At 41.4% G+C, this 27274-nt stretch overlaps 1 protein-coding gene across 1 annotated transcript in view; it reads left to right on the top strand.

The window, feature by feature from the left end:
- Nucleotides 1-571: 571 nt before the first annotated feature.
- The window catches only part of ttyh3a (tweety family member 3a), a 144707-nt gene continuing 118004 nt past the window's right edge, over nucleotides 572-27274 (top strand). The window contains exon 1 of the mRNA XM_060943080.1: nucleotides 572-1362. Within this exon, the coding sequence (XP_060799063.1) occupies nucleotides 1237-1362 (126 nt within the window). The 5' untranslated portion in view covers nucleotides 572-1236. The remainder of the gene's footprint in view (nucleotides 1363-27274) is intronic.

Raw genomic sequence — 27274 nt, 5'->3', positions numbered from 1 at the left:
AGATGATGCTGAACAAGAAAAAGAAAATGATGAACCAGAAGCCTTTAAACAGTGTGCAGCTCCATCTAGCGGCAGTGTGTGTGTGTGTGTGTGTTTTAATACAAATCTCATCTCATCTCATCTCATCTCATTATCTCTAGCCGCTTTATCCTTCTACAGGGTCGCAGGCAAGCTGGAGCCTATCCCAGCTGACTACGGGCGAAAGGCGGGGTACACCCTGGACAAGTCGCCAGGTCATCACAGGGCTGACACATAGACACAGACAACCATTCACACTCACATTCACACCTACGGTCAATTTAGAGTCACCAGTTAACCTAACCTGCATGTCTTTGGACTGTGGGGGAAACCGGAGCACCCGGAGGAAACCCACGCAGACACGGGGAGAACATGCAAACTCCGCACAGAAAGGCCCTCGCCGGCCCCGGGGCTCGAACCCAGGACCTTCTTGCTGTGAGGCGACAGCGCTAACCACTACACCACCGTGCCGCCCTTAATACAAATCAATACGTCATTTCTGACTTGCTGTCATGTAGTTGTCATGTTCCACCACTGGAGGTCGCTGCACTCAACAAATCCACAGCGGCCGCTGATTCCGGTTCCCTCTCGGTAAAGGACTCCGCAGTGTTTCGGTATCAGCGGCAGCAGTCGGGGTTCGATCACACTGGAGAAATGATCATTCACCGGGTGTTTGGATAAAACCGACAACAATAACAACTTGCACGCGCAAAAACAAAACAGAAACCGCAAACCTGCACGCGCTGACCGGATCAGACTCGGTTTCGGTATGCGGGAGGAAACCGGGACCGGACCGGAACACAACAGCCAGCGCTCCGCCAGGCAGAGAGATTAACACCAGCTAATGGTGTGCGCGTTGCTGTGGGCTGTAGTTAATGATTATTAATGCGGGCTTTAATTCGGATCAGACCAGGACAATACCGCCGGATCAGGCTAGCATAGGCAGCTGCACAGCTAGTTCACACAGAGGAAGTGAGCCAGTGGAGCATCTACGGTACCAAGATGAACTACTCGTAGCATTAAAAAAAAAAAATCAAGCCATTAATGAATTGCTGGATGAAAAAGGGACCATAAGAGGATCTGCATTCTCCACCAATGACCCTGGGGATCACCTGGCGCGTGCCAAGCGTGTGCAGCTCACAGCCATTGTTTCATCCTGGACACTGATAAACAACAACAACAATAACCTGGTGAACATTGCGTCTGGTTTCACTGAAAATGGCCGCCGTTGTGAATTATTCTCCTCCGTGGTGGGTTAACCTGCTGCACCGTCTCCCTCACTTCAACCTGCACTTCGAGCAGATCAGCAGTGAGTTTCAGCCTGAAGACTCCTCATACCAGCAGGTAAGAAAGATCTGGTGCTCAACATGACACCCAGCCTGCTTTACTGACTCAATGACTGTCCTTTTCTGGAGCGAGATGGAAATCCTGCTTGGATGAAATGATGCTGTCTTCTGAGACAGTGATGTCATCAGTTACTGCACTAATGTTGGCTTTCATTCATTCATTCATTCATTCATTCAGTTTGTATCCAGTGCATGTACATTATACACTCACCGAACAGGAACTCGGTCTAAGATTCCTGTTCTTGGCTGCAGGATTGGAACCCGATGTGTTTTTCTGCTCTTGCATGCTGAGATGCTTTTCTGCTCACCGTGGTTATAAAGAGTTGCTGTATCCTTCCTGGCAGCTCGAATCAATCTGGCCATTTTCCTCTGATCTCCGTCTCTCTCTCTCTCTCTCTCTCTGTCTTTACCAACAATGCGTTTGTTTCCACCCACAGAACTGTCACTCACTCAATGTTTTTGTTTGTTTTCCGCACCATTCTGTGTAAACTCTCGAGAATGTTGTGTGTGTGTATGTGAACCCCAGCAGATCAGCCGTTTCTGAAATACTCAGGCTCAAACCAACACCCATGCCACAGCGAAAGTCACACTTTGGCTACGTTCACACTGCAGGCTGAAGTGACTCAAATCCGATCTTTTATTGACAATATGAACGACACCGATCCGATTTTTTCAAATCCGACCCAGGCCGTTTGGATATGTGGTCCTAATTCTGATTCCTATCCGCTCTTTTCATATGCGACTTCAGTCTGAACCGCCAGGTCGCATTCATCCGACTTACACGTCATCAACAAGCCACAAACGTCACTATTCTGCGCTGAAGTAGGCGGCGGGTCTCTCAAAAAAAGTTACAACAACATGGCGCATAATCACGGGCGCAGATAGAGGGTGGGACTCGTCCCACCCAGATTTAAATTCACCTCGCTCGGTCCCCCCCCACTTATAGGGAGGAAAAAACGTCTATGCTGTCTTTCTTTGCATAAGGCAAACCTCACGGAAAAATCAAAAGACTAATTACCATTCGGTTTATTGAGGTGCACAGCAGTGTATACATAGTTGCAACAACTCACATAAAACAAAACAAAGACTGATATTCGGTTGGTTGAGCTGCGCAGACTGCACAGGTTGCGAGCTCGAGCTTGGTTGCTATGGTAACCTACAACAAGTTTGACAGGCATATCGAGGTTGGGGTTGGTTTGCTGGCAGCTTTGTCCCCCCCAGTTCAAAAAACGTATCTGCGCCTCTGCGCATGACATCAATGCGAGGGACGCTTCGGGCTGTGAAGGTTCTGAATCTTCTCAATGGAAGGACGCAGAGGTTAGGGAGCTGATTTCCATTTGGGGGGATGCAGCTGTTCAAGCTAGATTGGATGGGTCATAACGCAACCGGGCGGTTTTACTTCCGTAAACACTGGTCATGCTCACTGCGTGTGACATCGTCGTATCCTGCAATGTGCATGCGGAACACTTTTAGGTCGCTTTTCGTTCATACTGAGGACCACATACAAGTCGCATATATTTGTTAATGTGAACGACCTCACAAAAAAAACGGATTTCACAAAAAAATCGGAATTGAGCATTAAGCCTTGCAGTGTGAACGTAGCGTTTGAGATCACAATTTTTCCCATTCTGATGTTTGAACATTAACTGAAGCTCTCGATTTGTATCTGCATGATTTGATGCATTGTGCTGCTGTCAGGGGATCGGCTGATTTTTAGATAACGGCAAGTGGGTATACGGGTGTTCCTAATAACGTGGCCAGGGAGTGTATAACCAAAAGGTTGACACCTACCTCATCATCGTCATATCTATATGTGCTTGGTGAACATCCATTTCCAGGTTGCTCTTGCATTATAATAACCTCCACTCTTCTTCAATTACTATTTTGTGCTCATTCAGCCATTTTCATGGGGTGCAGTCGGTGTTCCAGTTCATCCCAAAAGTGTCCAGTGGGGTTGAGGTCAGGGCTCTGTGCAGGACACTCAAGTTCTAACCCTTCAATGTTCTCAAACCATGTCTTCCTGTATTGTCATGCTGGTTCTAGGGAAGGGAAATTGTAATGCATCAGTGTACAAAGACATCTGGGAAAATTGTGTTCTTCCAACTTTGTGTGATGGTCAGGTGTCCATATACTTTACGTTTGGCCATATTGTCTAAATGTGTAGGGTTCTCCCCCTTCCCCCTGACTTGATGGATTATGTCTCCATGTTGGTTCTGGTTATCACCTGATGTTCTATAGCAAGGTACTTGTAAGGTTCTTACATGGAGGAAGCATCAGTCTGGTTTTTATTTTTAATGAAGTTTTATGGTACTCAATCGTTGATACCAATGGGATGACACGGTGATGCAGTGGGTAGCACTTTTTCACCTCACAGTAAGCAGGTTCTGGGTTCAAACCTGCTGGTTGAATGGGGTCTTTCTGTATGGAGTTTGCACGTTCTTCTCGTGACTCTGTAGGTTTCCTCCGGTTTCCTCCCACAGTCCTGCCAAAGACACGCCATTAAATCAACTGGCAACTCTAAATTGTCCATAGATGTGAATGTGAGTGTGAATGGCTGTCTGTCTCTCACTGTGTTAGCTCTGTATTATCCAGGGTGAACTCTGCCCCTTGCCCAATATCAGCTGGGATTGACTCCCGCTCACCTGCAACCCCCAACGTATTATCAGTATCGAAAACAAATGAATTGAAACCAATCCTGATGTCAAAATGATTAAGCAATCAGTGACATAATGGGACATTTTTCTTTGGATTTGTTTATGCTGAGTTTTGTTTAAGGTGTCAGTGCTCGCTGAAGTGAAGTGCTCTCATGTCCAGTTTCCCTGCTTATTCTTTTCACTACTTCATGCTCACCTGTTAGCATGTTAGCGCACAAATCACTTGCACTCTGTTTTAATGACCGTGTTTGTTAATCCTGCTCTGCACGCCCATATTGGCTGCCCTCGCACTTTCCGTTAAAGATTTTATTGAAGTTTTATCAGGTTAATTGTGTTGTAGGAGGATACTGTCGTACCTCCTCTTGGTAGAACACTTTGCTTTGATCATTAACTATGAATTAAGTCCAGATTGCTATCATTGCGTGTCGTCCATTTTATTATGGTGATGACGTATTCTAGGCTTACGTCACATAGTATCAGATATTCGGTGAAAAGCATCCCCCACCCCAGTATGAATAAATGAACATGGAATTAGATGCATATCAGTATCAAAGCAATTACCATGTTTTCGTTATTATTTACTCACGACTAACATTTGTGTTTATCTGTGCGAGTATGTCAGGGTGTGTGTGTGTGTGTGTGTGTGTGTGTGTGTGAGAGAGAGAGATTAAGTTGTGGCCAGGGCTTAATTTGAGCCGGAACATGACGGAACAAGATCCGGAACCTCCGTCGTCGGATCCGGCAGCTATTTTCATTTCATGCGGTGTTCTGGCAGCTATTTAAATGGATCAGATCACCTCCGTGACCATCACAAAGGGAAAAAAAATCAAACAATAAATTAAGTAAATAAGTAAATAAAAATTTGTTTAGTGTTCGGTTTTGATTTTGATATGTTGTTGATTTCTCTCCTATGACATCCACAAAACCTATGCGGAAGAGGGAGGGGGGGGACATGGGGTGTATACTTCCGCTCAATAGAACACCAGGTTTTTTGTAGCCGTTAGCTTGCGCTGTGGAAAAATTGGCAAAAAAACAAGAAAGCTTACTAAAATTTTTCAAAGTCCCAGGACAGCCGGATCCTAAATGTTACCCTGCCCTCTACAGACATTTTACACAGGCAGCGCAGGATCCCACCTGCGATGGAGCAACCCGAGAGAGCTCCAATGGGCTGCAAAGCGCCGGTGCATCCTGAACCTGCTGACCACCTGCAAAGAATCCCAGTTACAGAACAAATCCTTGACTATATGAAGGGTGTAGGCGGATCGCTGCCCTGAAAAAAAAAAAAGTTACATGTCAACTCGTTATTACTTAAGAAAAGAATTAACCGTGTTACTTGAAAAAATGGTTCACACGTCACTTTTTAAAAACCTGTTATTACTTACCCATTACTTGAAATGATTGCACTTATGGCTGCTACTTGAATCCTTGGAATATAGACCCCTTTCACATGTCACCGCACCGCGAGATTTTGTTAGGCGCCATATTGGAAGACCAAGTACATGCACTCACAATATAAAACAAAGTACGAGCGAGAGTAAAGTGACATGATGGATGATAATTCTGGTTATGTGAGTACATTACCAGCTGCAGAAAGGGCACGGTATGTGGAGAAACTGGCTGTGATTGATGGGTTTGACCCATATGATAAGACTCGCGGCAAGGGAGAATGGAAACATAAGGAGGACCTGACACCAATTCTGCCATCTGTTTGCTACCCAGACATTGTAAACTATTTGTTGTTTACACCCAGTGCCTACACTCAGTGTTCGAACTATGCCGATATTTTCGGGGGGTCCCTTTTTTCCCTTGGGGGGCGCTTGCGCTTGTCTCGGAGCGCGGATCTCCAAACACATGAGAAGCCTATCTTACGCACATATCACGCGGACTCCACACCTCCACACACGCATCGCGTCTGAAGTCATAACTCATCAGGGGAAATCGTGTCCGCATTGGCATGTTCAAAAAACAACCTCGCGTCAACAATGATACCACACGCAAGAAAAAAAAAACAGTCAGGCTACTCAACAACCAACCTGGCAGCAGCGAGCAAGCCCCAAACCATCCTAAATTATTATTATTATTAAATTGTAGAAGTCTGGGAGGCTTGCTCCTCATACAGTTATCAACTTGGGGCCAATTTAGCATGTTTTAAATCTGAATTTCTTGCGTTTGCTTACCTCAAAGTGTCTGCAGATCATGCACAGAGTTATCCATTATATCCACAGTTTTTTGCCAAGTCTCACCACAGGTTTCTTTCAAGTCTACTGTTGGGCCAATAAATCATAAATAAAACAGCTCAGATTTGTTTGTTTAAGTCGTTTGCCACTCCACTTTATTCTCGTGGCTTCACATACCGCTGCTGTTATTTCCCCCTATTCACGAGTTTGTTGGTCTTCCAATATGGCGCAGGGTCTGTTTACTTCCGGTTTCGGGTGACGTCAGTGAAAGGGGTCTATAGTAAAACCTGAATCCTTAAAATGAATTCTCTAACTTGTTTTGTAAACCCTTTATTTCTTAACTATTACTTGAATTGATTGCACTTATGTTTGCTGGCACTGCTTTTAAACTTGAAATATGCTTGAAATCCTAGGCTATGCTTTTAAATACCCTATTTAAATCCTTAAAATGAGTCATTTAACTCATGTGGGCGGCACGGTGGTGTAGTGGTTAGCGCTGTTGCCTCACAGCAAGAAGGTCCTGGGTTCGAGCCCCGGGGCCGGCGAGGGCCTTTCTGTGTGGAGTTTGCATGTTCTCCCCGTGTCCGCGTGGGTTTCCTCCGGGTGCTCCGGTTTCCCCCACAGTCCAAAGACATGCAGGTTAGGTTAACTGGCGACTCTAAATTGACCGTGAGTGTGAATGTGAGTGTGAATGGTTGTCTGTGTCTATGTGTCAGCCCTGTGATGACCTGGCGACTTGTCCAGGGTGTACCCCGCCTTTCGCCCGTAGTCAGCTGGGATAGGCTCCTGCTTGCCTGCGACCCTGTAGAAGGATAAAGCGGCTAGAGATAATGAGATGAGATGAGATTTAACTCATGTCTTGTGTGATCTGATCTCCAATGGTGAAATAAACCGGTTGTGATATGAGTACAATCTGTTATTTTAGAAGATAAATGTAATATATAATTTAATATATAGCCTAATAAAAATTAATATTTTATAACATAATATCACGACATATTACTGTCTGTAACTGTTCGTCACTAAAGCGTTTTCTAAGATCATAATGTCTGATATTATTTTATTTTTTTGCCAAGCGGGGCTGCTGCCGGGTCGGTCGACACGTGGTAGGTCTATTGTTCAAATGCGTTCTACGGTCTATGGGGCTGCGTTGTGGGTGCAAGTGCCAGGACCGTTTTATTTATTTACTTTCTTTATAATCTCAGTCAGATACACAAGCAAGATTAAGTCTTTACTCTGCTGTGTTTTATTATGGCCATCAATATATTGTAACCTGTGTTTGATTTGTTAATTGTTGATCCAGTTGTTGCCTTAACGCAGGGGTCTGCAATGGCTCGGGAGCCAGATGTGGCTCTTTTGGTGACTGCATCTGGCTCGCAGATTAATCAGCTCACATTGAGATCAAGAAGTTCACCTCCATTTAATGAAAAAGTCAGTTAGCTGTCCGCAAAGCAAAGCCTTTTGACAAAGAACATGGCGAAAAGGGAAAAAAGGTGACTGGTAGGCTACCGTACATTTCAACAGGAATGGACAGAGGAATTCGCCTTTGTGGGGTGAGAGGGTTCTGCTGTGTGTCCAATAGGCCTATACAATGACAAGATTGCATTGATGAAACAATGAAATAAAGCGGCACTTCGAAACACGCCAAGCTACGTTTGCGTCAAAATATTCAGCGGGGGACAGGAGGAAGACGGCATGTCAAGATCCTCTTCATTACGAAAAATAATATATTACACTCAAATTGTTGGTCATACGTAAAAATGCATTTTAGTTGTATTCAGTGTCACTTTTTATATATGGCTCTCACGAAAATGTATTTGAAAATATTTGGCGTTCCGGGACCTCCCACTTCACAAATTAAGCACTGGTTGTGGCTTTCTTGTACTTATTTCTGGTCAGTTAATGGAAACCTATCGTAAAAAAAAAAAGGCACCCTATTACATTTTTCATAGTCAAGTTCAAAAGGATTGTGGTGAATATCCAGCGAGCTCATGAAATCCAAAAAGAGTGCACTGTGATATCTATGGGGGGTAGGATCCTGTTTATGAGACGGGCAATGTGTTTGAAACTGCGCCATCGCTCACACGTTCACTATTTACTTTCTGTTTTATATGGAGCACTGTATAGGGAACAGACCGGATTCAGACAAGAATAATGTGACTTATTGTTCTTTAAACCTTTTTTAAAATGTTATTATAGTACCTGGCACACACACACACCACAAGTATTAAGAGATCGCTATGCAGTGGTTGTACACTTTACGGTGGATTATGTATAATAATATAGTGCACACTTAAAGGAATGTTTTGTCTGTTGAGAATTGGGACAAGATGACAAAATGGCTGCACCTCAAATAGTGTACCATATGGTACAAGCACTGCAAGAATAACTCTTCCCTTCTGAATTCGGTCCACACTTAACATTTATACCATTGTTAGTTTGTTCCATAGTTCTGCATTTTATATATATATATATATATATATATATATATATGGATATGGATTAGACTGGATGACCTGATCTGCCAAAACCAGTTTCATTGTGAATCCACTTCAAAACCAGTTTTTCAAAACTGAACGTTGGAGAACTGGTTTGTAAAATAACCCCAAATCAGAAAAAGTTGGGATGGTATGTTGAAATTAAACATTAAAACAGTGATTTTGTAAATAATCTTGGACCTGTATTGCGCTAAAAACAATACAGCAGCGCAATATTTGATGTTTTATCTCATTTTATTGTATTTTTCCCAAAAAGTACAATACTTTATTTCAATTTTGATTCTTACAACACATTTTTAAAAGAAAAGTTGGAACAATAAAGCATTTACCATTCTGTAATGTTGCGATTCCTTCTCACAACACTTAAAAGATGTTTTTATGGACTGAAGACACCAAGTGATGAAGCATTTCAGGTGTTATTTTGTCCCATTCTTCCTGCAAACAGGTCTTAAGATATGCAACAGTACGGGGTCGTCGTCGTCGTCATATTTTTCATTTCAAAATTCACCACACATTCTCTATTGGGGACAGAGGGGACAGGCACCCTCTTCTTCCACAGCCCTGCCTTTGTAATGTGTGCAGAATGTGGTTTTGTGTTGTCTTGTTGAAATATCCCTGGAAAAGATGTCGTCTGGAAGGCAGCATATGTTGCTCCAAAATCTCAGTGTACTTTTCTGCATTAATGCTCCATCACAGAAGTGTAAGTTACCTTTGCCAAGGGCACTGACACAACCCCATACCATGACAGAGCCTGGTTTTTGGACTTGTTCCTGGTAACAGTCTGGATAGTCCTTTTTGTCTTTGGTCCAGAGCATATGGCCTTCAGTTCTTTCAAAAAGACCTGGAATACTGATTTGTCTGACCACAATACACATTTCCACTGTGTGATGGTCCATCCCAGATGCCTCCGAGTCCAGAGAAGTCAATGGCGCTTCTGTATACAGTTAACACAAGGCTTCCTTTTTGTACAGTAAAGTTTTAACTGACATTTGTGGATGTAACTGTATTGTAGTGATTGATGAAGGTTTGCCAAAGTAATCCCAAGCCCATGTGGTTATATCAGCTATAGATGAATGACGGTTCTTGATGCAGTGCCGTCTGAGGGATCGGAGATCACAGGTGTTCAGCTTAGGCTTGAGCCCTTGCCCTTTATGCACCGAAATTCCTCCAGATTCTTTGAATCATTTGCTGATATGTGCCATAGAGGGTGAAATATTCAAATTGTTTCCTATCTTTCTTTAAGGAACATTTTGTTTTTAAACAATTTCAATAATTTTCTCATGTATTTGTTGACAAACTGGAGATCCTCGGTCCATCTTTGCTCCTCAACAATGAGGCCTTTCCTGGATACTGATTTTGTACGAATTCATGATTACAGTCACTTGTTGACATCACCTGTTCCAAATCACATCATTATTTAATTGTTTGACCTCATCACTAGCCCTAAATTGTCCCCGTCCCAACTTTTTTTGGAATGTGTTGCCGGTCTGAAACACAGGAATGGATGTATATTAACGAAGAAAATGAAGTTGACCAATCAAACATGAAATAGCTTGGGTTCATTCTGTCTGCAATGAAATACAAGTCAATTTAGAAATCACTGTTTTGTTGTTGTTGTGTCTATTTTTTATTTTGAATTGCATTTTCCAGACCGTCCCAACTTTCTCTGATTTGGGGCTGTATTATAAAAATCACCTAAAAATCCACCGTCCAGCTGAATTTATGCAATTGCTGCCAAGTTCCCAGCTGCACAGCTGATAACATTTTTACGAACTCCTGTCCTCTTCTTAGACTTGTTTTCCTGTCTGGATGATTTAAATCATTAAATCATTTGTTGTGATTTTATATATATATATATATATATATATATATATATATATATATATATATATATTTTTTTTTTAAATGGTAAATCCCATCAGGGAAAAAGCAGTATCGCATAAGTCTACGTATGTCATGTAGCTTTCTTTAAAAAGCTCTTTCCCAAAAAATTCCCAAGTGGTTTTATGGTTTTTCAGATTATGTCCTAAAGAACAGGCCATGAGAATCAGAAGATTTACTGACGCAACTCCTCAGGAAGGTAATGCTGCTTTTGAGGTAAATTTGCAACTTGTAAGTTTCCACCTACAACTGGTAAAAGCCACTGGAAACGCTCCCTCAACTTGAAATTTCAGTTTATCAGTCTTCTTAATTACCAGTTGTTTCTCTGTTTACTTCCTGATGTCAAATCAACATGGCCGCTTACTCCGTGAACAGTGTCAAGTTCCTCTTCTCTACTTTTAAAATTAATTAATTGCAGTACTGATTTCAGATCAAATACAGTTAAATCTCCTACATTAACCAAACTAATCACCGTTTTAATCATCAGTGTTGTAGGTATGACTAAAGCCTAGGTCAGAACCAGACGTACGATTTTTTGGCCGTGCGATTTTTGGCATTTCCCAAATCGCTGCTTTTTTTTTTTTTTTTTGTTCGTGGAGAAAGACGCACGTTGGCCGCAAGTTTGTCTTGCAACCTGAAAAAAATGTAAGCGCCCGTAGAGTTTGTTTGACATGACAAAGAACCTCTGCGGCCAGTCTACGGCTCGAAAATCAGCACGTCACACGCATGCCCTCCGTGCGTTTCTTGCGTTTTTTGCACGTAGACCGGCTGTAGGAGCACGTATATGGAATCAATTTTGTGCCAAAATGTTCATACAATACTTTTGAAATATCAAACAAAAACGACAAATCAAAATACAAAAAAAGAACAAGTCAATTTTTTTAGACTGGCAAACAAATTATTCGTGTAATCGTGCAAAATAATCAGTCTATTACTCTTCAGAAACCTTTTATTTTTGTTCCGCGTCTTTCTCAGTTTTGTTTGATGTAATTTTTTTTGGTTGCGATTCCAGCTTTCTCGTTTGCGCTCCCTGACTTTTTGCTTGCAATTTTGGCACAAACTTGACATGTGGGTGGGCTGTCCAGGAATGCATTCCCATTGGCTAACTTGTGTTTGACTGACAGCTACGCTCAGCCATTCCCTACTCGGATTTTGGCGGACTGTTTGAGGAGTGACCGATCCATTGACGGTAAACAAGGACCGAGTGGACTTCAGTGGCGACTATGATATTGAATTAATTCAACAAAGTGTAAATTCAATATCATAGTCGCCACTGAAGTCCACTCGATCCTTGTTTACCGTCAATGGATCGGTCACTCGTCAAACAGTCCGCCAGAATCCGAGTAGGGAATGGCTGAGTGGAGCTGTCAGTCAAACACAAGTTAGCCAATGGGAATGCATTCCTGGACAGCCCGCCCACATGTCAAGTTTGTGCCAAAACTGCAAGCAAAAAGTCAGGGAGCGCAAACGAGAAAGCTGGAATCGCAGCCAAAATAAATTACGTCAAACAAAACTGAGAAAGACGCGGAACAAAAATAAAAGGTTTCTGAAGAGTAATAGACTGATATTTTGTACGATTACACGAATAATTTGTTTGCCAGTCTAAAAAATTTGACTTTTTGTTCTTTTTTTGTATTTTGATTTGTCGTTTTTGTTTGATATTTCAAAAGTATTGTATGAACATTTTGGCACAACATTGCTTCCATACACGTACGGCCGGTTGTGACCGAGGCTTAATGTTAGCTGGCTAGCTTGTTGCTCACTGTTGTTGCTATGCTACAATTTCAGTCCAAAATATTGCGCAAATGTTTAAAGTTCCTGATAGTGAAAGAGAACCAGTTGAACCTCAGGCCTGTTTCTGTAAAAGTCCAGTTCGAGTAGGCTTTAGGTGTTCTTACAGAGTGGGGCCGTCGTTTGTTTGTTTGTTTTTGTTTGTTTCCCCATGTCTTACATCGAACGTGCGGAGGTGGGAAATGACGTCATTACAACTTGCAAATTCCCACTTACAAGACACCATGAACACAGCAGGACACACTGTTGTGAGAGGACGCTGGTTGTCGAGGATCTTGAATGGAACAAATACTATTTTAAAATATTTATATTTGCAAGCTGTCAGCCTATAAAATGTTTCAGATGCTTAAACAACAAAATGTTGTGCTCTTTTCTTTTTTTGTGCCAGTTTATTTGCTCTGTAATAATTTACTTTGTTCTTATTTCCTCAAGCGTGTTCCACCAGCTGCTGCCTTTTAAATTTATTTTTTTTTTAATCAGAAAGGTCCAGCTCTCTTAAATCTCAACGTTAGCTCCAAATGAGTTTTTCCGACTTGGTTTTGTGGTGTCGGCTATCACTGGGAAGTTGGTGACCAGTCGTCTCAGATTTTGTCCTCATGTATCCTTACTGCTGTTTATTCAAGTCCACTGAGCCCAGATTGATTCCACAGTCGATTTCTTCCGCCTGCTGTGCGCAAAGTCTTTCCAAAATAGGAGTTAATTAGTACATTACCTCGCCTACTTACTCGTATATCCCATCACCTACATTTAAAAAGGTGTGATTTTGTTGATTTTATTAATTCATTATGGTTTTCTTTTTACTTTTATTGAACAGGGATAAACAGTTCAGGGGAAACCTTGCATGCGGAAAATAATTCCGCAATTCTGAGGTGGATTAAATGACCTTCACTCCTTCACTTGATCCCGAGAAGGAATTCGGTTTCAGCTCCTGACACCATTATGGTTTTGGCCAGTTTAGATTGCTTCAATTGGTCATGTTACTTTTTGTTGCTTTATTTAAGATGGGGGAGGAATCAAATTTTCTAATCTGAGATTCCTTACAAACTTTACCTACATGGTCTTATCAGCTGACAAACCAAACCACAATGGTGTCTCATGGGCACCTGAATAAACATGACACCAAGTGTCCTGAAGAGGCTGTGAAGCATGCTGGGTAAGTGACAGGTGAAAAGTTGGGTGTTGGTCTGTCCTCCCATTTGTCCACTTGGCTTGTGTTGAAGACTTTGACAAATGCACTAGTGTTTTAGGAGGAAAAGGTTTTTTTTTTTTTTTTTTTAACTTGCACTCTTGTTTTTACAGCTATACAACATGTAATCTAATGCACCTCGTGTTTTCAGTGATTATATTCCCTTATTAAAGTTAGACGGCCTTTCGATTTCATAAAATCGGTGAAATTTAGTTCCCTCTTAAATGTGGTCATTGTGATATATCTTTATTTCTGTAATATCTCACAAAATATCAGGCCATTCTGTGGCTGGGAAGTTATTTAATTGAGAGGATTCCCGACCAAATAAGGTGCATGAAATCGCTCGCTTCGCACAGTCAAGCAGAAAGAGGAAGTCTAGCGCATGCGCAGATTTACCTTTACCGTGCACTGATGGTTACATCATTTTGTCGCTAAACAAACAGCTGATCACACCGAGGTGCTTGCTGACCGCTGATATTTATTAGTTTGGTCCTGCGTTTCCTTTCCTTCGCAACATAACGTCTTGTCTTCTCGCTTTCCGTTACTGTAGTCGTTCTTTCACGTTTCATTCGCCCACTCGTGTCCTCTATTTTTCTCTCCTGTTTCAAATTTGTATCCCACAATGCCTTGCGTGAACGGGGAAAGCCCACTACGTGATGCATGACGTAGTATCTTGTATTGGATCATGGTGAAGCAGGAAAAAATAGTGGAGAATTTAGGGCCATGTGGTGCTAAAATCATTAATTGTTCTATTTTAAAAAAAAAAGAATAAAATGAGAAGTCTGTGATTTTTAAATTCAGTAGCTTTCGGTTCACTAAACAAAAATAATTGGGTGTCGGGGACTCGGGGAAAATTCTTTTTATGACCTACACTTAAAATCTGAAAGGCAGTCTACCTTGAAGTCCAATTGGGAGGGTGATGGTGTAGATTTGGTCCTCGTTGTGCTTTTTTTCTCATAATTAAATTTTTTTTAAGCTGTTTGAGGCTGCCTGGGAGTTTATAACCTCTTGGCCAATGGCCAATCCTATTAGCCATGATTATTTAATCTTATTATTTATTTCAGAATCCTGAATGGAAATCTATGTGAAAAGTCTATAATGCCAAAGATGCCGGTTGTACGCACATATCCCGCCCCTCCTCCCAAAAAGCCAGTCATTTCCCAAATCAGGAAACATATTAAGCCAATCATGTTGTTGTATTGTCGCAAACACCCAGTTCCGCATGCATACTAGAAGGGTTTAGTTTAGCTTTGTCCAGGCACCGTCCGAACTGATAATTACATCATCAGTTTTTCTTTTGCTAATCAGACAAAAGGTACACCACCAGTCTTGCCAAAGCAGGTGGGGGTTAGGTGTCTTGCTCAAGGGCACTTCAGCCAGTCCTGCTGGTCCAGGGAATGGAGCCAGTGACCTTTTGGTCTCAAAGCTGCTTCATGGATTCCCCATGAAGGGATGAAAAAGCTTTTTAAACCTTCTGTTTTGGGCAAAGTCACCAAACCTTTAAGTGGTTTTGATCAGATCTGCCTGGTGATTGTAGACATGTAGTCTTTTTTAGTATCCTTATGGTGATTGAAAGTGTGGTTATGACACTGTCAATTCATTTAGATCAGGGGTGGGCAATTATTTTTTCCATGGGGCCACATGAGAAACAGAAAATTTTGTGGAGGGCCGGACCAAAAGGCTGAACTAAATTTTGCATAATATTAATTGTATTTCTTTATATAAAGCAGTAAATAACATTGTTTTTACAAGCTGCTAAGACTGGTAAGAGTATGGAAAAAACGAGGTTGCCTTACAAAAAATGTCATTTATTCAATCAAATTTCCCAAAACAATGGTTAACAAAATGTGAACGTTTGTACCTTTTTTTTTTTTTTTTTTTTTTGGTCACATTCACCCCAAAACACAATAAAGACATCACAATATTGTCTTTCTACTCCAAATATCAAGCACCAAGTCCACCAAGCACTCTTTCACAAATTCCCCCTCCGAGAATGGCTCACTGTTTTTAGCGATTTTGTGGGAAAGCACAAAGCTGGTCTTGGTTGCTGCATCCCTGGATGTGTGACGCTTGGTAAAAAAGCCTTGCTGCTTTTCTAGCTTAGCCAGCAAAGCTTCCGATGTCCGCGCTATTTCAGCATCAGTCAAGTTTCGGTATTTCTCAGCGTACTTCGTCTGGTAATGCCGACTCAAATTGTAGTCTTTGAACACGGCGATCTGCTCTCCGCAAACTAAACACAGGGCTTTATCTCTGACTTCAGTAAATAAATACTTAGCAGTCCATGTTTTGTTGAAAGCCCTGCATTCGGCATCTACCTTTTCTTCTTTTTGCAGACATTTTGGTGGCTAAAGTCTTCTTGTGATCTGCTCCCAACAACGTCGATTCGGTGTAGGTATCAGATCTACAGATCGGCTCGGGCTCCGGCGCCTGCTGGTGACGTCACACTATGTGATTGGCTGAACCGTTTGAAGGATGACATACAAGTTTGTGGTTGGTCTGGACAAATTACGGAAGTAGTTATCGCGGGATTAGGTTTCGTGGGATTTCATGTCATGTTCATGTCGCGCACATTGCATTTTTGTTGAATACAACTTCAAAATAAAAGCAATTCACATTCAGTCCATGCATGAGGTAAAATTAGAAAATGCATTTATTTTGTAATTTCTAATTAACCTTACGCGGGTCGGTCAGAATGAACCAAAGGGCCGGATGCAGCCCGCAGCCCGTAAAATGCCCAGGTCTGATTTAGATACACTCTCAGAAAATAAAGGACATTATTGTACCTTTAGGGGTACAGCAGCTTGTCACTGGGGTAGTACCCTCTAAGGCAGTGTTTCTCAACTACTGGGCTGCAAAGTGCCATCTTGTGGGCCGTGATTTATTTTTTATTTTTTCTTCAAGTTGAAGTGAATTTTTACTCGTAGTAGGGTACAATTGCTAGGTTGCAGCCGATGTCACATCCACCTCATTAAGCTACAGTCACACTACAGCTCGCGATGTTTTGCGATGGGTTATCGATGAAAATAAGGCATTTTGGTGTCGATGCATGGCGATATACACGTGAGCTAAAAGTTGTGGTCACACAGCATGTGAACACTTGACTGTCACGCCTTTGCACGCTTGAGTCTGACGCAGCTCGAGCGGCCACACACACTCATGGAGCACGTTGTGCGTGTTCTTGGGACCCGGTTGTTATGGGAAACACCTGATACTGATTTGAGCGCAATCAGCATGCATAGATAGAGACGCTGTTTTCATGGAGGCTTTGTGAAGTATTATCATCACGGTCACGTTTATAACGCTGTTTAAATACTCCTGCTTTATGGTTCTGCTTTTGTTTTTGTAAATATCATGCCTGCTAATAAATACTTTGCCTGCACTTAAAGCCGTCTACCGCCGTTTATCTTGTAGTGTCCTGGTCCCCAGATCTTTAACCCAGCTACATATAAAAAGTTGTATGTCTCCATGCTCTTCCAGGTTTTTGTCTGCGTGTCCTTGTAGAACGATGTCTGCAGCACCAGGTAGTTTGAGATGTCGGGGGAACTCAACAGATGGATAATTTTCCAACTTGTAGGAAAAATCCTTCTTTGTTAGCATGTAAGGATCTAATCCCATTGAGTGGTTTCTACAGTGGTGCTTGAAAGTTTGTGAACCCTTTAGAATTTTCTATATTTCTGCATAAATATGACCTGAAACATCATCAGATTTTCACACAAGTCCTAAAAGTAGATAAAGAGAACCCAGTTAAACAAATGAGACAAAAATATTATACTTGGTCATTTATTTATTGAGGAAAATGATCCAATATTACATAACTGTGAGTGGCAAAAGTATGTGAACCTCTAAGATTAGCGGTTAATTTGAAGGTGAAATTCGAGTCAGGTGTTTTCAATCAATGGGATGACAATCAGGTGTGAGTGGGCACCCTGTTTTATTTAAAGAACAGGGATCTATCAAAGTCTGATCTTCACATCACGTTTATGGAAGTGTATCATGGCACGAACAAAGGAGATTTCTGAGGACCTCAGAAAAAGTGTTGTTGATGCTCATCAGGCTGGAAAAGGTTACAAAACCATCTCTAAAGAGTTTGGACTCCACCAATCCACAGTCAGACAGATTGTGTACAAATGGAGGAAATTCAAGACCATTGTTACCCTCCCCAGGAGTGGTCGACCAACAAAGATCACTCCAAGAGCAAGGCGTGTAATAATTGTCGAGGTCACAAAGGACCCCAGGGTAACTTCTAAGCAACTGAAGGCCTCTCTCACATTGGCTAATGTTAATGTTCATGAGTCCACCATCAGGAGAACACTGAACAACAATGGTGTGCATGGCAGGGTTGCAAGGAGAAAGCCACTGCTCTCCAAAAAGAACATTGCTGCTCATCTGTAGTTTGCTAAAGATCATGTGGACAAACCAGAAGGCTATTGGAAAAATGTTTTGTGGACAGATGAGACCAAAATAGACCTTTTTGGTTTAAATGAGAAGCGTTATGTTTGGAGAAAGGGAAACACTGCATTCCAGCATAAGAACCTTATCCCATCTGTGAAACATGATGGTGGTAGTATTATGGTTTGGGCCTGTTTTGCTGTATCTGGGCCAGGACAGCTTGCCATCATTGATGGAACAATGAATTCTGAATTATACCAGCGAATTTTAAAGGAAAATGTCAGGACATCTGTCCATGAACTGAATCTCAAGAGAAGGTGGGTCATGCAGCAAGACAACAACCCTAAGCACACAAGTCGTTCTACCAAAGAACGGTTAAAGAAGAATAAAGTTAATGTTTTGGAATGGCCAAGTCAAAGTCCTAACCTTAATCCAATCGAAATGTTGTGGAAGGACCTGAAGCGAGCAGTTCATGTGAGGAAACCCACCAACATCCCAGAGTTGAAGCTGTTCTGTATGGAGGAATGGGCTAAAATTCCTCCAAGCCGGTGTGCAGGACTGATCAACAGTTACCGGAAACATTTAGTTGCAGTTATTGCTGCACAAGGGGGTCACACCAGATACTGAAAGCAAAGGTTCACATACTTTTGCCACTCACAGATATCATATATTGGATCATTTTCCTCAATAAATAAATGACCAAGTATAATATTTTTGTCTCATTTGTTTAACTGGGTTCTCTTTATCTACTTTTAGGACTTGTGTGAAAATCTGATGTTGTTTTAGGTCATATTTATGCAGAAATATAGAAAATTCTAAAGGGTTCATGAACTTTCAAGCACCACTGTATATCCACTTCTTTTGAGTGGACTTCTTGGTTTTAATAACTTGCTTGTTTGCTGAACATAAACATGGCAATAAGTTCTTGTGTTTATGGACCAGACTCCACTTTTGAATCGTTAACCCCTTTTAACTGAGAATGACCTGAGTGCATTGTTTGGCTTCTGGCATATCCATACAGTTTTAAATGCAATACCTACAATTAAAAATGTTTGTTTTTATTGTATTTATTTAATTTATGGGCTCCCAGGAGTGATGTTGCCTCCCATTAATACACTTTTACAATAGATTATTAGATTCTAATAGAATAGAGGAGCCAAAATAATTGGGGATCTTCTTTTTTTTAATAGGTCTTGACTCGTTACAAGTATGAATAGGTGGGCCTTAAGGTAGAAAAGGTTGAGAACCCCTACTCTAAGGTACTTATTTCTACCCTTTATATACTGCTTTGGAAGATGTATGTACCTTTTTGTCCCTAAAAATGTACACATGCTTACCTTGAAGTCCAATATTAAACTCTAGTGGGTACATTAGTGTAGGTTGTATGTTGGGGGACATAAATGGACTCCTCCTGTACCCCTGTTTCTGACAGTGTACAGTAGAGGCCTGATCTTGTTAGCCTGAAATAACTTCCAGGATACCAAGATAGCTGCTGAGTGGTGAGACTCGCCTGTAACAGTGAACTGGTATAATTCCGGTCTCATGTTCTTTCAGGGTCTCCCCCCCCCACAAGAAGGGATCATCAAGCAAGGGGGGGGGCAGAAGTGAAACAGAGGAAGTAAGAGCAAGTGGGTCGCAAAGGATGTGCACAAAATTATACAACTAAATAAACATCCTTGTCCATCTTGCATATGATATTCTTATTGAACAATGCTGCGTTGACTCCGGAATCGGGAAGTTGGAACTGTCGAGTCAAATCAACTTTATTTATATCGCATATGCCGGTTAAGGAAAGTGTGGTGGATGTGTGTGGTGTGGGATGTTTTTTAAAGGTGCTGTACATAATCTAAAGTTTTTAAGGAGTCAAAGGATATAAACAGCTCAAAAATAAAACAAGATATAAATAGACCTGCAGGCCAAGAGGGAATTAATTGAATTGATAAAATGGAAGAGGCAGTAAATAGGAAGATGTGGAAAAGGAAGCGTGCGTGTGTGTGTGAAAGGACAGTCCAATGAGCCTGACTCCTATGCCAGAGCTATAAGGTGTATTAAAAAAAAAAAAGTCTAAAGTAAAGGAAGTCCTGATGGTGAGTTTGAAATCCTGAACCCATCCAAAAAGAAATCCCAGTCACTGTTATCTTGGGAATGCTGGAATGAGGAACCGATAACAGAGGGGTTTGCAGGTTTCAGGTTCCTGGGAACGGAATGGAAAAACTGGACATCTCCATGTCTATTTGTCTTTTGTAAGCGACAAGCTGGTCAACTAACTGTCATATGATTGATCTACTCATTGGCCACTTTATTCGGAACACCTATACGTCCACCTGCTGTTTGATGCGGTTCTCTAATCAGCCGATCCCTTGACAGCAGCGCAATGCATCAAATCATGCCGATACAAATCAAGAGCTTCAGTTAATGTTCACTTCAAACATCAGAATGGGAAAAATTGTGATCTCAGAGTGTGACTTTCTTTCACTGTGGCATGGGTGTTGGTTTGAGCCAGATGGACTGGTTTGAGTATTTCAGAAACTGTTGATCTCCTGGGGTTTTCACACACAACAGTCTCTAGAGTTTACACAGAATGGTGCGAAAAACAAAAAACACTGACTGAGTGACAGTTCTGTGGGTGGAAACAAACACCTTGTTGATGATGGAGGTCAGAGAAAGATGGACAGATTGGTTTGAGAATTTTTGCCAGGAAGGATATAGCAACTCTTTACAACCGTGGTGAGCAGAAAAGCATCTCAGCATGCAACAGCAGAAAACCACATTGGGTTCCACTCCTGCAGCCAAGAACAGGGACCTTAGAATCAAGAACAAGTTCCTATTAAAGTGGCCAGTGAGTGTATCTACCTTTGAAAACAAAGCAGTGTTTTTAGTGTATAGTCAGTGTTCGACTAGTAGATTGAACAAGTGAATGTCAGTATCAGGGTTCCCGCGGGGTTTTAAAAGGTAGTAAAAGGTAGTTAATTAAAATAGGCTAAATTATGGCCAGTAAAAAGTAGTAAAAGGTAGTAAACGTAATCTGACGTGGTAGTAAATTTTTTTTGACCCCCATCCAACTGGGCCTATGTGTTTTCTAATTCGTTTAATTAACCTGCATGCCATAATATCCATAAATTACTACATTTGGGCGAATTTATTTTTATGTATCGAGGAGGACCGCAGTGAGGAGTTGGTGGCGCATGCGCATTGAATTCCAATAACGGTCGAATCCAGTATAAATTTATACCAGAGATTGTTTAGTACGAGACTGACTTTGTTTATACGGCTCTAGTCGAATCTATCTGTTGACCCGACTGGCGACATCTGCACGAGAATTAAACAATGGGGAAATGCAAATTTTCAGACCTCTGGCTGGAGGAACCTGATTTTAAAGACTGGCTAAAGGCGGTAGATGGCAATCGGCGAGAGGCGCTCATTGAAAAGTTGATTGAAGAAAAGGTCAAACAACTGAGGCACATGTAATGCGTTGTGCGCGCGCGCGCCTGGTGCGTTGTGCGCGCGCGCGCCTGGTGCGTTGTGCGCGCGCGCGCCTGGTGCGTTGTGCGCGCGCGCGCCATTTGAGGCATCCAAAATGTGATGAGCAAATCTGTTGAACTGTTCAAATGATTAACCCTCTAAAACACTGATCTCTGGGAGGAAGGTGTTGACTCTGCCCACGGGCCTTCACGACTACAGCACTGGTGCAAATGACTATCTTAAGCAAACTTGGCAATGTGTTGAGAGACTGCCAAAATAGGGCTTGGGTTATGTGTGTTTTGTATCTTTAGGGGGTGTGTCTTGTCTTTGTCATGTGTGTGTGCACCCATGTGTGCGTGCGCCTGGTGCGCTTTGTGTGGGTGTGAGTTCGTGTTTGCCATTTGACCTGATCTAAATGTAATGAGTTGATGTACCTAAGCACATAAGATTTTTTGTGCAAATCTGTTCACCTGTTCAAAAGATTATTCCACAAACAAAATGTTGGCCATCTTGAAAGTGTTGGCCGACAAAATGTAAATCAGATCTTGTACCTAATGTGAAGTGTTGACACACAAGGTTTAGTGCAAATCTGTGTACCCGTTAAGAGGTTATGGGCCACAGTTTCACAGTTCAATAAAATTATAACTTGTACGTGGAAGTTTGTTTTCTTTTATGCAAATATGCATTACTCCATGTGTAGCCCTAGCAATGGGAGGTTCTATTATGCGTCCAAAGGGAAAGAGTTACACTACCGGTACGTTCAGATTTTCTTTCTATCTTGTCTCATCAATCCAACTCTTTGGGTAGAGTTGTCACTAACTTATATGTAGCACATTCACTTGGACTAACACATACACTCAAAGATTACCTTGTTAAATTGTGAGAAAATGTCCAAATCCAAATTGTCGCTGTGGTAGTAAAAAAAATTGTGAAGGTAGTAAAAAGGTAGTAAATTCAACATAAAATATCTGTAGGAACCCTGAGTATGTTAATTTGATAGTGTAACTGATGTAAAGGTAATTAGGGCTGCCGTGTTTACTATACATGTTGTGAGCAGCCATGTTGATTTGATCTGGGATGGTAAAGGAGGAACAATTCCCAGCTGACAAAGCAGAATTCTTTGGTTTTTCCTCATCGGGGGATTGAACTCGGAGTGTGTGAGCACAGCCGTGTGTGAATGGTATGTCGCACAACCAGTTATCAGATGACAAACCAAATGATTCAGGTTTTATTCCATCATGTTTACCACAACGGAGTATGACTATATGCTTGGCTTATGTTGTCAGGCCTTGTGGTGCGTCATGATGTCACGCATATTCTGAGCATTTGCATTTATTCAGCATAAATACACATGCTGAGTAAGCATGCACTGTTTTACTCCTGATGTGTGTTGCTCAAATGAAAATCTTACCCATATATGAACATTTCACAGATTAAAAAAACAGTACTAGATGTATCAGTGGCTAACGAATCCCTTTGTGTGGAATAGGACGGAAAAGAGACTGAATAATGAGAACACTGTGTAGCCTGCGCGAGTATACAGTGGATATAAAAAGTGTACACACCCCGTTAAAATGATAGGTTTTTCTGATGTAAAAAAAAAAAGAGACCCTGATAAATAATTTCAAAACTTTTCCCACCTTTAATGTGACCTATAACCTGGACAATTCAATTGAATATACAAATCTGTTCGGGGGAAAAAAAAACGTACAATAAGCTGGTTGCGTAAGTGTGCACACCCTTAAAGTAATACTTTGTTGAAGCACCTTTTAATTTAATTACAGCATTCAGTCTTTTTGGGTCGGAGTCTGTCAGCCTGCCACATCTAGGCTTGGCAATATTTGCCCACTCTGCCTTGCAAAAGTGCTCAAAATCTGTCAGATTGTGAGGGCATCTCTTGTGCACAGCCCTCTTCAGGTCACCCCACAGATTTTCAATTGGATTTAGGTCTGGGCTCTGGCTGGGCCGTTCCAAAACTTTGTTTGGGGTCATTGTCATGCTGAAAGATGAAATTCCTCTTCATTTTCAACTTTCTACCAGACACCTGAAGGTTTTGGGCCAAAATTGACTGGTATTTAGAACTGTTCATAATTCCCTCCACCTTGACTAAAGCCCCTGTTCCAGCTGAAGAAAAACAACCCCAAAACATGATGCTGCCACCACCATGCTTCACCGTGGGTTTGGTGTTCTTTTGGTGATGTGCAGTGTTGTTTTTGCGCCAAACATACCTTTTGGAATTGTGGCCAAAAAGTTCAACCTTGGTTTCATCAGATCATAACACATTTTCCCACATGCTTTTGGGAGAGCTGATGTATTTGTTTGCAAAATTTAGCCGGGCCTGGATGTTTTTCTTTGACCCTACCTCATAGTCCAGACATATGGAGAATACGGGAGATTGTTGTCGCATGTAGTACACAACCAGTACTTGCCAGAAATTCCTGCAGCTCCTTCAGTGTTGCTGTAGGCCTCTCGGCAGCCTCCCTGACCAGTTTTCATCTTGTCTTTTTTCATCAATTTTGGAGGGACGTCCAGTTCTCGGTAATGTCACTGTTGTCCCATATTTTCTCCACTTCTTGATGACTGTCTTCACTGTGCTCCATGGTATATCTAATGCCGTGGAAATGTTTTTGTCCCCTTCTCCTGACTGATACCTTCCAACAATGAGATCCCTGTGATGCTTTGTAAGCTCTCTGTGAACCCTGGATTTTGCTGGAGGATGCGACGGAGTAAATGTCTGAACTTTATTTGGGGTTAATCAGAGTCATTTTAATTGATGGCAGGTGTGAACCCAAAAAGACTGAATGCTGTAATTAAATCAAAAGGTGCTTCAACAAAGTATTAGTTTAAGGGTGTGCATACTTTTATGCAACCAGCTAATTGTACATTTTTTTTTATTATTATTTATGTTTTCCCCCTAAAAGATTTTTGTTTTTCAATTGAATTGTACAGGTTATAGGTCACATTACAGGTGGGAAAAGTTTTGAAATTATTTATCGTGGTCTCTTTTTTTTTTTTTTAACATCAGAAAAACCTATCATTTTAATGGGGTGTGTACACTTTTTTTTTTTAATATCCACTGTAACTGCACAATTGAGCTACGCTTGGATTTGGATTTGCTGTCTTCCATAACATTTGGAGTTAAGCTAATCTGACGTGTAACAGACAGCACAGCTGAGGGTGGGGGAGGGGAGGGAACGGAAGAGGAGGGAGGCGCAGGAGGCCGCCTGTCCTCCGCAGCATGGCCTTTGTGCATCGGATCAGACTTAGCCTTTAACTCCATCAGGTTAAACCTTCTCCTCAGGACTGTTCTCGAGATGCTCTTAAGTCTGAATTTTGTCCTACATTTCATTTGAACAGAAACTCAAAGGCCTGGGTTAGAAACATACTCCTGGTTTTGAAGCCGAATGAAAGCACAAGGAGGCAGACGTGATTTTTTTTTTTTCTTATACATTTGCAGAATCGTATTCATTATTGATAACGTGCCATAGATACTCAGTTGTGGTTCAGTAGCATGTGTTTTATTTGACAGAGACAGATTGCTCAGAGATAAACAAATAAAGGAGTAATCAAACTTTAAAGTCGAGTAGGCGACACAGTGGTGTAGTGGTTAGCGCTGTCGCCTCACAGCAAGAAGGTCCGGGTTCGAGCCCCGTGGCCGGCGAGGGCCTTTCTGTGCGGAGTTTGCATGTTGTCCCCGTGGGTTTCCTCCGGGTGCTCCGGTTTCCCCCACAGTCCAAAGACATGCAGGTTAGGTTAACTGGTGACTCTAAATTGACCGTAGGTGTGAATGTGAGTGTGAATGGTTGTCTGTGTCTGTGTCAGCCCTGTGATGACCTGGCGACTTGTCCAGGGTGTACCCCGCCTTTCGCCCGTAGTCAGCTGGGATAGGCTCCAGCTTGCCCGCGACCCTGCACAGGATAAGCGGCTACAGATAATGAATGGATAAAGTTGAGTATTTGTTGAGTTGGTATGATGGAGATGGTTTTCTTCTTCTTTATTCATCAACATGTCATACTTTTTTTTAAACTGTAATGTTCGGGAACGTCTGCAACACTCGACTCTTCAGGGTGACGATCTTGTGATCTCTAGTTTCTCATTAACATGATAAGTTGAACTTTTTTCCCCTCATTAATTTGAGAGAGAAAGAGAGTTCCTGGTGATGAAAAATGACCGTATATAACTACTGTAATGTAAACTTACTGAATTTACACTCAGGACTACTTTTCTAAATGTTAAACGTCTTGTAAGAGAAAACTCATGTCAGGGATTATTTATATGCTTGTTATCAGGCTTAGATTATGTGAATGAGTCGTTACTATATGAACGATAACGTATTTGAACGAGTGCTTTTAGTGTGTGTGTGTGTGTGTGTGTGTTTTACAGGTCAAAAATTTTCAACTTGGGTGAAATTTTTTTTTTTTTTAACCTGGGTTCAAATTTTTTTTAACTTGGCTCTTAATTTCCAACCTAGGTAAACTTTTGGATTATTTAAGATTCTTAAAAGTGAGACGGCTTTTTGATTTCATAAAATTGATGAAATTTAGTCTGAAAATTTGGTCACTGTGGTATATTTTTCTGTAATATCTTTAAAAAAAAAAAAAAAACCCACAAACAAACAAAAAAAAAAACCAGGCCATTCTGTAGCTGGGAAGTTATTTAATTTGAGAGGATTCCCGAACAAATAATGTGCATGAAATCACTCACTTCACGCAGTCAAGCAGACAGAGGAAGTCCGTGTGTGCATTCGCACGCGTCCCTTTTGTCTTCTTCATCTTTTGGGTTTTATGGCAGCTGGAATCCAGTGTTGCGTTACTGCCATCTACGGGTTTACCTTTGGCCGTGCACTGACAGTTCCAGCATTCTGTTGCTAAACGAACAGCTGATCACACCGAGGTGCTCGCTGACTGCTGATATTTATTAGTTTGGTCCTGCGTTTCCTTTCCTTCGTAACATAACGTCTTTTCTCACTTTCCGTTACTGTAGTCGGTCTTTCATGTTTCATTCACACACTCGCGTCCTTCATTTTTCTCTCCTGTTTCAAATTTGTATCCCACAATGCCTTGTGCGAATGGGGAAAGCCCACCACATGATGCATGATGTAGTATCTTGAATTGCGTCATGGTGAAGCAGGAAAAATAGCGGAGAATTTCAGGCCACGTAACCCCAAATTCATTAATTGTTCTGTTTATATAACTGGAAGTCTGTGATTCGAATTCAGTAGCTTTCGGTCCACTAAACAAAAATAATTGGGTGTCAGGGAAAAATTATTTTTATGACCTACACTTGAAAAATCTGGAAGGCAGTCTACCTTTAAAAGGTATTGTACATCACTTTTAGTCTCTCTTTCTTCCATCCACTTCGTCTCTGTCTACACCAACCTAGTTTTCCCTCTTGTCTGTCTATTCCTATCTATCTAATTAGCATTTTTTTAAAATATCTTTTTTTCCATACTTAACTAGGATTTGATCTTCTTAATTCTTAATTCTTGATTCTTAACACCTTAACCACTAAGACCGGCAACAATTGCGATGGACAGAATGGTATATATTTTGAATTTATTAATGAGTCCAGTCTTATTACGTCATCAAGTAGTTTAAAATACAAAGTCCTCCCAAATCCTAACCCTAGATATCGTAAGTCTCCCTAGTACAAGTAGCAAATAATGAACTGGGTTAAAAATACTAACCTAGGTTGAAAAATTCCACCTGACCTGCAACATATACTTTTATGTAATTTGTTACAGGTGCGAATACTTTCAACACCTTTTGAATTAAGAATTCTTGGATCTGATTGGTCGGAAGGTGTGCATTGTTTTTGTATAACGGCACGGCTTTGACAGTAGTTCCAGCTGTAACATGAGCAATGTGTTTAT

This window comes from Neoarius graeffei, chromosome 16, assembly GCF_027579695.1.
Source record: "Neoarius graeffei isolate fNeoGra1 chromosome 16, fNeoGra1.pri, whole genome shotgun sequence".
In the NCBI taxonomy this organism is placed as follows: domain Eukaryota; kingdom Metazoa; phylum Chordata; class Actinopteri; order Siluriformes; family Ariidae; genus Neoarius; species Neoarius graeffei.
The sequence above is the reverse complement of the archived record's forward strand: the minus strand, read 5'-3'. Positions and strand labels throughout refer to the sequence as shown.